Source organism: Dipodomys ordii, unplaced genomic scaffold, assembly GCF_000151885.1.
Source record: "Dipodomys ordii isolate 6190 unplaced genomic scaffold, Dord_2.0 Scaffold26, whole genome shotgun sequence".
Classification (NCBI taxonomy): Eukaryota; Metazoa; Chordata; class Mammalia; order Rodentia; family Heteromyidae; genus Dipodomys; species Dipodomys ordii.
In genome coordinates this window covers 11,939,033-11,949,178 of record NW_012267242.1, presented here as the reverse complement: position 1 = coordinate 11,949,178, position 10,146 = coordinate 11,939,033, and the positions used below count along the sequence as shown (strand labels likewise).

The following is a 10,146-nucleotide window of genomic DNA, read 5'->3' as shown; positions in this document are numbered from 1 at the left end:
CACACACACACACACACACACACATATAAAAGGATTTTTCCATGCCTGTAAAGAATGTGGCATGCCTAGGTAGTCTTTGCCTCCCTAAAGGACTGCTGCTGCCAATAATGTGAGGAGAAAAGGAAGAGCTAGAAGATGCCAATGTCAAAAGCACAGAAGGTTTGAGGAAAAGAATACTAGCACTTCCAAACTAAGTTGAAGGAAAAGACGTAGGAAAAATTAGTAATGCTTCATCCACCTGAACTAATCTGAAATTGCTTGCTACCTGAGACATGGCTAGAAATTAAAAAGACTGGTAGATAACAACCTTGTCTATCTCTAGACACAGAAGTCTGTGGCTCTGTCTAACTCAATATGGGGTGTATATTCTATTCACAACTATACGTTTTCCCCCCTCAATCCAACCAATTCCCCAGAAATGGCCCTCACCTCAATGATACATGTAGGGAGAGCCAGGGGAAAACAGCAACTCAGAAACAACTGGGATAGACAGAGTGACTGACATAAGGATGAAAAGCAGCTCTCACAGGATGCAGGTAGAACAGTAGAGGCCTCTGGCCTTTGTAGTTCCCTGACCGAAGTGTCCTGTCCCCCATCTCTGGGGTAAAGGAGTCACTGAGGGAGGGGAGATCATCTGGTAGAAGCCACTTACAGGGGATCTTCTTGAACACTGTGTTGCACATGAAGCGCTGGAACCGTTCAGCATAGAAGCCAGGACGATGCACTGACACAGTGTCCTGTAAAAAAGAAGAGACGGCTCCAGAGTTAAAGAGAGAGGAATCAGCAAGAGGATTAAGAATCAAAGGATCATGTTACCCTAGGCTTTAACCCTAACAGAAGGGTAAAACCAGAAAATGGAAAAAAAAAAAAAAAAGGCCAGGCACCAGTGGCTCACACCTGTAATCCTAGTTACTCAGGAGGCTCAGATCTAAGGATCTTGATTCAAAGCCATCCTGGGCAAGAAAGTCTGTAAAACTCATCTCCAATTAACCACCAGAAAATCGCAAGTGGCACTATGGCTCAAAGTGGTAGAGTGCAAGCCTTGAGTGAAAAAGCTTAGGGACAGCCCCCAAGCCCTGATTTCAAGCCCCATGACTACCAACAAAAACAAAAATGTAGAAGAACTTGAGGGGGCAAATCAGAAATAAAAGAGAAGAGCCCAAGCTGGGCACCAGTGGCCACATCTATAATCCTAGCTACTCAGGAGGCTGAGATCTGGGGGGATCAGTGATTTGAAGCTAGCATACACAAGAAAGTCTGTCAGACTCTTATCTCTAATAAAGTACTCAGAAAAAAAGCTGGAAGTGGCTCAAATGGTAGAGTGCTTTCCTTGAGCACCAAGAGGCTCAGGGACAGTGCCTAGGCTCTGAGTTCAAGTCCCAAGACTGGCCAAAAAGAGAGGGGGGGGGCTTTAGTTGTGTGCTACACTCACCCCATCATGTACCAGCGCTTTCCAAGAGTGCTCCAACTTCTTAACAAACCTGCCAAGGAAAATTCATACCACACATTGTTTCTGAATGCATAGCCTTAATAGTTAATAATAATAATAGAGACCTAGGAAAGGCAATAGCTGGGAAAGTATATCCACTGTGGATATAGCTTTCACAGAACAGGCTGGCAATCATGTTCTACACGGAGACTGTGCAGGTTCTACATGGAGACCAATGTGTCTCTAATTGAGTCAACTGTTCTCCCACGAGAAAATGGAGCTTACAAGTCCCTGTCATCCCAGGGACAAGAATATTCATCATAAATGGTCAATGCAGTGGCACAACACTTGCCTAGCACACATGAGAATGTGGGTTCAGTCTCCCAGCAGAGCACAACGAAAGTAAAAATAATATTAATTATAAAATGAAAGCTGGGGGAGCAGATGGACAAGCCTGGGAAAGGGTAGCTAAAATTGGGTGCTATCTGAGTTAGTAATTCAAGTCTTGTTCAGTCTGAAATATTACAGGAACAAAATGAGACTCTAGTATTTCTGACTTCTCCCTCTTCGTTGCTTCTTAGATCCACAGGTTAATATGTTTTATAGAACACAGTGATCCTTTTATTTTTTCTCTGTGAAAAGGCCATTGTTGTTGCAGCTGATCCCAATGTGATGCATGAATCAACTCACAGGTTTTTCACAGAGTCAGGCAGATGGCATGTTCTACCCTGATGCTTCCAAGCACTGACTCAGCTTTCCACAGGAGAGTTTGGGGTAGGAAAGCCAAGAAAGGCAAAATCAAGGAAATAAATTTATCTTGACAACAATGTGAGTAGTTATATGTATCTACTCTGTCTCCTAATTTATGATCCAAATGTACCTCACCTGTAGGATTGTAGAATATCAATGATGCCAATATAAAGGAGGAGCCTCTCCCCTTTATTATTCCGGGCAGGGATGCCACCCATACTGGGAAGACAGAAAGGTAAGAATCAGAAAATCTGTTGGCTAGCAAGTACAGACTTCTCCTAAATTTGAGTCAAAATCAGAACATGGAACATAGACATGGAAACATAACTGACTTATTCTCCACAAAGTGTTGAGAGATTGTCTTTCCAATCTTAGAAACTTTTTGGGAATACATACTGTTATCCTCTCCCCAATTTCTTTGCTACCTTCTCCTACCCTCGGTTCTACCAACAAGACTCTACAATCATTCCTACTTAGAAATTTAGGGAATGCTCCACCAATTAACTTGAAACTGTCTGAGAACACTTATAGATTCATTTGTGCTCATTTAAATACTCTTAATATTAAGTCATGTTACAAGCACCTAAAAAATAAAACTAACAGGGCTGGGAAGGTGGCTCAGTGGTAGAGTGCTTGCCTCGCATGCATGAGGACCTGGGTTCTTTTCCTCAGTACCACATAAGCAGAAAAAAACAGAAGTAGTGCTATGGCTCAAGTGGTAGCGCGCTAGCCTTAAGCTGAAGAGCTGAGGGACAGCGCCCAGGCCGAGTTCAGGCTCCATGACCAACAAAAATAAATAAATAAATAAAAAATAAATAAATCTAATAGTTATTTACATTTGAGTAAATATATGTATTAGATAAATGCATGATGGTAAGAAAGATAACTATACAATAAGTTGTACAGAAAGATAACTATACAATAAGTTGTACATCAGGTTTAGGGTTAGATTCTAATATAATTTATAAACGTGAGTCTTAGATTCTGTTTTCTTCTTCTTTTTTTTTTTTTTTTAATGCTGGTTCTGGGGCTGGGAAGGTGGCTCAGCAGTAGAGTGCTTGCCTTGCATGCATGAGGCCCTGGGTTCCATTCTTCAGCACCACAAAAGGAGAAAAAGCCAGAAGTGGTGTTGTGGCTCAAGTGGTAAAGCACTAGCCTTGAGCTGAAGAGCTGAGGGACAGCGCCCAGGCTATGACTGACAAAAATAAAATAAAATTCTGGTCCTGAGGATTGAATTTATAGGGAGCTGATGCTGAGCTTTGGTGATCAAGGCTAGTGCTCTAACACTTTGAACCACAGATCCATTTCTGATTTTCTGGTGATTAATTGGAGGTAGGAGTCTGTTGGGGATGGCTTTGAACTGTGGTCCTCAGATCTCAGCCTCCTGAGTAACTAGGATTACAGGTGTGAGCCACCGGTGCCTGGCTCTTTATATTCTTTTTTTTTGGGGGGGGGGGGGGGGAGAGGGGTCCGGTCATGGGGCCTGAACTCTGGGCCTGGGTGCTGTCCCTCAGCCCTTCAGCTCAAGGCTAGTGCTCTACCACTTGAGCCACAGTGCCACTTCTGGCTTTTTTCTTTTTGCTTATGTGGTGCTGAGGAATCGAACCCAGGGCCTCATGCATTCGAGGCAAGCGCTCTACCACTGAGCCACCTTCCCAGCCCACTTATTCTTAAAATAGCTTATTCAAGGGGTGGTGGGGTGTGTTGTGGTTCAAGTGGTAGCGTACTTGCCTAGCAAGAGCAAGGCTGAGTTAAACCCAAATACCACCAAAACTGTACTCAATGGGTATGGTGATTCACAGGAGTAATCCCAGAACTTAAGAGATCTCAGCGCTCCAGAGGCTAAAGCCAAGATTGAGACCAGGAGGATCACAGTGAGATTGTGTCAAAAACAAGCACAAGCCGGCACCAGTGGCTCATGCCTGTAATCCTAGCTACTCAGGAGGCTGAGATCTGAGGATCACAGTTCAAAGCCAGCCCAAAGCCAGTCCGGGCAAGGAAAGTCCATGAGACTCTTATCTCCAATAAACCACTAGAAAACCGGAAGTGCCACTGTGGCTCAAGTAGTAGAGTGTTCGCGCCTTGAGCTAAAGAGCTGAGGGACAGTGCCCAAGCCCATAGTTCAAGCCCCATGACCGACCAAAAAAAAAAAAAAACAAAAAACACCAAGAAGCCAAGTTGCTGGTGGCAACCTAACTACTCAGGAGGCTGAGATCTGAGGATCTCCATTCAAAGCCAGCCTGGGGCAGGAAAGTCCAGGAGACTCTAATCTCCAATTAATTACCAGAAAACCAGAAGTGACCCTGTGGCTTAAAGTGGTGGAGTGCTAGCCTTGAGTGAAAGAGCTCAGGGATAGTACCCAGGCCCCGAGTTCAAGCTCCAGGACTGGCCAAAAAAAAAAAAAAAAAAGAGCTCAGCAAGTGCATAAAGCTTTGAGTTCAAGCCCCAGTACCACCTCAAAAATCAATAAAAAATAAAAACTCAAGCAGAAATAAAAAGCTTATTCAAAGGCTCCTAGAAGTTTTATTTATTTATTTTTTTTGGGGGGGTCCGGTCATGGGGCCTGAACTCTGGGCCTGGGCGCTGTCCCACAGCTCTTCAGCTCAAGGCTAGCACTCTACCACTTGAGTCACAGCGCCACTTCCGGGTTTTTTCTTTTTGCTTATGTGGTGCTGAGGAATCGAACCCAGGGCCTCAGGCATGCAAGGCAAGCACTCTACCACTGAGCCAACTTCCCAGCCCCTCCTAGAAGTTTTAATATAGCTGGTCTAACTGCTAAAACAAAGCTACTCCTTTCCAGAGCATGGTTCCTTTCTTGAGAAAAAATGTTATGACCTATGATTGACTCCCTCGTGCATCAGAGCCCACTCACTGGTCCTCAGTCTCCATGGTACCACCCCGTCGAGCCTCGCCCTGGATGGATTCCATAGCTGTGGAATAGAGAGCCTTCTGGGGAGCCGGTCTTCTGGAATCAACTGAGTATTGTGTTTCACTGTTTAGGGGCTCTCGCTGTGCATGATCTATGTTGTGGATTGACATCAAGAGGCTATAGTCCATTATCTTGAAGCTCTGTAGCACCTAAGGAGAGGGGGAGGGGGGAAACATAAGCTAAGCTTTGGGAGGTATCAGGCCTGTTTAGGCTCTCACGGTTTCCATGATCTAGTTTTACTTGATAGTGGATTTCCAGGTCTTATCCCATTGGTCTTCCTAGTCCTTGCATTAACCTCCTCTGGTCAGACTTTATTTACATACTCTTAACTTTTTCTCAGTTCAGTAATACTTGTTTTTTCAAGTCCCACTGCTTAGATCACAGACTCCATTTTTTCCTTTTATTTCTTCATGAAAATAATGCTATTTTTTTCAAGGGAACAAGGAATATCTGGGTTTTAAAGAAAACACAATGAGAGCCTAACAGAAATATACTCTGTGTCAAAGCTGAGCTATGGTGTGACCTTATTTGATCAATTTCAATTCAGTTCAACATTCACTGAATCCCACCATATAAAGGTACTGTACCTTCTTATAGAGATACAAAGATATTTAGGACAGAGCCTGGTGCTGGTGACTCACACCTATAACCCTAGCTACTCAGAAAGCTGAGATCTGAGGATCACAGTTCAAAGCCAGCCTCAACAGAAAGTCCATGGGACTCATCTCCAATTAAGCAACAGAAAACTAGAAGTGGCGCTGTGGCTCAAGTGATAGAATGCTAGCCTTGAGCTGAAGAGCTGAGAGACAGCGCCCAGGCCAAGTTCAGACCCCATAACTGGCCAAAAAACAAACACACACACACACACAAAAAAAAAAAAAAAACTGTCTCAGGTATATATCCTGGATACAGAAGGTGCAAATAAGGACAAAGACAGATGACATTATGAATGGAATGGAAAAAGACTATCTGCAAAAAGTAGTTTGAGAATAACCACCAGATATAGAAAAATTAGTTGAGCAAGATGCAACAAAAGCCAAAAGACGTGTCAAGAAAATGGAAATAACCATTGAATACTGCAGAAAATTCAAAGAAGTACTCTATTTAGCATCTAGAAAATTCTACTGAGGTGATGAGAGTAAAAGTGAGGACAGGGTGGGATGAAGCAGGAGTATAAGGTGAGAAAAGGAGAACTGTAAGCATAAATTGAAGGCACTGGAACTTAAGGTATTATCTAAACTTAAGATAGAAGAGAGCCGGGCGCTGGTGGCTCACGCCTGTAATCCTAGCTACTCAGGAGGCTGAGATCTGAGGATCGCGGTTCAAAGCCAGCCCGGGCAGGAGAGACCGTGAGACTCTATCTCCAATAAACCACCAGAAAACCGGAAGTGGCGCTGTAGCTCAAGTGGTAGAGCGCTCGCTTTGAGCTGAAGAGCTGAGGAACAGCGTCCAGGCCCAGAGTTCAAGCCCCACAACCAACAACAAAAAAAAGATAGAAGAGATAAACCTGCTTAGATGTAGGGAAAAAAACAGCCAATAGAGGCAGCTAGAGGAAGGAAAGGAAGCATGTGGACCTACCACAGATCAGAATGGCATGGTTGGATCTACTTGTAATCCCAGCACTTGGGAAGCTGAGGTAAAAGCCTTGGCTGAGAATGTGGTTTAGTGGTAGAGTCCTTGCCTAGAATGCACAAAGCTCTGGGTTTGATTCCTCAGTACCCCATAAACAGAATAAGCCAGAAGTGACACTATGGATCAAGTGGTAGAGTGCTACCCTTGAGCAAAAAGAAGCTTGAAGACAGTGCCTAGACCTAGAGTTCAAGCTCCAAACAGGCCAAAAAGAAACCCAAAACAAACAAACAAACAAAACACTTCTCTTAGCCAGCTTGGGAACATAACAAGACCCTATCTCAAGAAAAAGAAGTGATACAGCAGATCCTAAAGAAACCTGAGGATCTAGAGCACAAAACATAGATTAAGATAAACCTGGAAGTGGGGGGGGGGAGGGGGGAGATTAAGTATAGTTATGAATGCCTGTGGTCTCAGATACTTGGGAGGCAGGGGTAGAATGATCTCAGTACAAGGCCAAGTTAGTGTAGTTTTTATTATAAGCTGATGTGGGACTAAACTTGAGGCTTTGAGGCTGCTCCTGAGCTTTTTTGCTCAAGGCTAGCAATCTACTACATTGAACCACAGAACCATTTCTGATTTTCTGGTGGTTAACGAGATAAAAGTCTCAGACTGGGGCTGGGAAGGTGGCTCAGTGGTAGAGCCCTTGCCTTGCATGCATGAGGTCCTGGGTTCGATTCCTCAGCACCACAAAAGCAAAAAGAAAAAAGCCAGAAGTGGCACTGTGGCTCAAGTGGTAAAGCACTAGCCTTGAGCTAAAGAGCTGAGGGACAGTGCCCAGGACCAGAGTTCAGGCCCCACGACCGGACCCCCCCACCCCCCCACCCCCCGCAAAAAAAAAGTCTCAGACTTTCCTGCCTGGTCTAACTTTGGACTATGGTCGATCGACCTCAGCCTCCAGAGTAGCTAGGATTATAGTTGTGAGCCACTGGCCCCAGGCTGTGTACCCTATTCTGAAAAACAAAAGCAAAAGAGCTGCCCTGGGCACCAGTGGCTCAAGCCTGTATAATCCTAGCTATTCAGGAGACAGATCTGAGGATCTGTCTTCTTCTTGTTGTAGGCTGATAAGAGTCTGTTATCTCCAATTAACCTCCAAAAAACAGGAAGTGGAACTGTGACTCAAGTAGTAGGAGCACTAGACTTGAGTGAAAAAACTAAGAGACGGAACCCAGGTCAAGAGTTTAAGTACCAGTACTGGCACACACACATGAACGCATGCACACACAGTAAAAGGGCTTGGAAATGTGGCTCTAAGTGGTAGAGTTTTTACCCACCAAGTACAAGTCCCTGCATTCAATCCCCCATACCACCAAAAAACAAAAACAAAAAAAAGAGTGCCAAACCTTTTAGAAATCTCTCTTGCCTAACATCTAGGACCTTTGACACCAAGGAACAGAGCCCCAGCTCCTGAAAAAGTCACTAAGAACAACCAAGCTGTTTCAGAGACTGAGAATTTTTTAGGTACTTTAAAAAAATTACTATTATTATTAGTAAGGAGTTGTACAAGAGGTTACAATTCCCTAAGTCAGGTAATGAATATGATGCTTCTTGGACAATGTCACCTCTTCCTTCACTTTTCCGCATCTGGTCTTTGCCCACAAGTTGCATAGTTCATTTTTTACATAGTATATATTGAATAACATTACTGAATTTGTTTGTCCTCCTCCCCTCATTCTTGTGTCCCCCCTACTACCCCCACAAAAAGACAGCAAAACCACCACCACCACCACCACCATCAACAACAAAAATTTGACTGAGAATTTTGATGTCTGAGAGAGGCAAATATGGCATAAACTCACCAAACAGTCACGCTGTAGGGTCTTACACAGAGCATTGTACATATCAGCATCCAAAAAAAGACCATCAGGGATGTCTTGTATAAAGTCCAGGTCTTTGAAGGTGGGGAGGGGTTTCTCTCGTTCTTTTTGAGAAGCCCGCCGCTTGTAGGTTGAACCCTTGAGGTCATATTTCATATGCATTTTGACTGACCGCGGTAAGAGATTGTTCATCACCACAATTCGTATGTTCTTGCCACCTGCCTGTACACAGTACAGTCCATAGAATTTAGGCAGCAAAGTTCGAGGATTCTGGTTGAGGTTCTGGTGACACAAATAAAAGTTTTCAGTAAAATTCAAGGGCAAAAATTGTCATCCTCCTTCTTGTTTCCTACATGGGATTGAGACAATGCGTCTACCACATATTTTGTTCAAAATATATTAATGCTGTATAGTCAAAGCCCATAGAACTCATAAACTTTATAGACTACGATAATTTGCCCCATGAAGGTTAGAATGTGACTAACTAAGCATCACTATCCCACAATACTGTGAAATTTGTGAAATTATGTAATCACTTAATCACAACAAAAAATTTGCAAAAAAAACCACACCAAAATATATTGATGTATCAACCTCAACGACATCACCACCAAGCCAGAGATTATCCAAAATGGGAATTAGGATATCAAACATATGATAGGTGTATTCAAACTTAACAAGGTTTAAAAAAAAAATTTAGAAGGCTGAGGGTGTAGCTCAGTGGTAGAAGCACCTGCCTAACATGTATATAGCGTAAGGTGATCTCAATCCCAGCACCACAAACAACAACAAAAGATCTTAACCCATACCCCTGGTTATATTCCTGGAAGACTAAGTGTTTCATAAATTCTCCAGTGTCTACAAGTGCAATCTATCAGAGTGAGATTAGCAAAGAAAGTAAACTAACTTATTTTCCAAACTACAAGGTCGACAAACAACAAAACAGAAACATCTTGAATCTTAAGCCAGTATAATACCATTTAAAAACAAGGCGGAAAAACAAATCCCAGAGTCAAAAGAGATGGAGCAAAAAGCACAAAAATACTCTTCAGAAAAAGTTTTAACACTATTCTGCCTTGCTGAAGACAGCCTCCCCAGCCTCACTCAGTAGTCAGCCAGCGCTCCTCTCTTCCTTTGCTTACCATGTAGTATCCTGGAAGCAATTTTTGCAGAAATTCTGCTTCCTTATGCTGGACTGTCTTGATGATGAATTCATCATCACTAGACACATAGAAGAGGGAACCACTAGCTCCAGAGTTGCAGAGTTCAATCAGAGGCTCACTGCAAAGAGAGTACTAAAGCCAAGAGAGAAGACAGTAAGATATTCAGATATACCAGGCACTGCTCAACAAAGAAATAAAATATGTATGCATTTCTGTTCTGAAGAAAACCCCAATGCGAGCACCAGTGGCTCATGCCTGTAATCCTAGCTACTCAGGAGGCTGAGGTCTGAGGATCACGGTTCAAAGTGAGCTTGGGCAGGAAAGTCCATGAGACTCTTTTTTTTTTTTTTTTGCCAGTCGTGGGGCCTGAACTCTGGGCCTGGGCGCTGTCCCTCAGCTCTTCAGCTCAAGGCTAGTGCTCTACCACTT

At 43.5% G+C, this 10,146-nt stretch overlaps 1 protein-coding gene across 1 annotated transcript in view; it reads right to left on the bottom strand.

The window, feature by feature from the left end:
• The window catches only part of Pip5k1a (phosphatidylinositol-4-phosphate 5-kinase, type I, alpha), a 47,863-nt gene that overhangs the window by 7,133 nt on the left and 30,584 nt on the right, over positions 1–10,146 (bottom strand). The window contains exons 6-11 of the mRNA XM_013015009.1: positions 9,697–9,849; positions 8,537–8,836; positions 5,052–5,257; positions 2,315–2,398; positions 1,433–1,481; positions 653–737 (exon numbers count right to left, since the gene is read on the bottom strand). Coding sequence (XP_012870463.1) covers positions 653–737; positions 1,433–1,481; positions 2,315–2,398; positions 5,052–5,257; positions 8,537–8,836; positions 9,697–9,849 — 877 coding nt within the window. The remainder of the gene's footprint in view (positions 1–652; positions 738–1,432; positions 1,482–2,314; positions 2,399–5,051; positions 5,258–8,536; positions 8,837–9,696; positions 9,850–10,146) is intronic.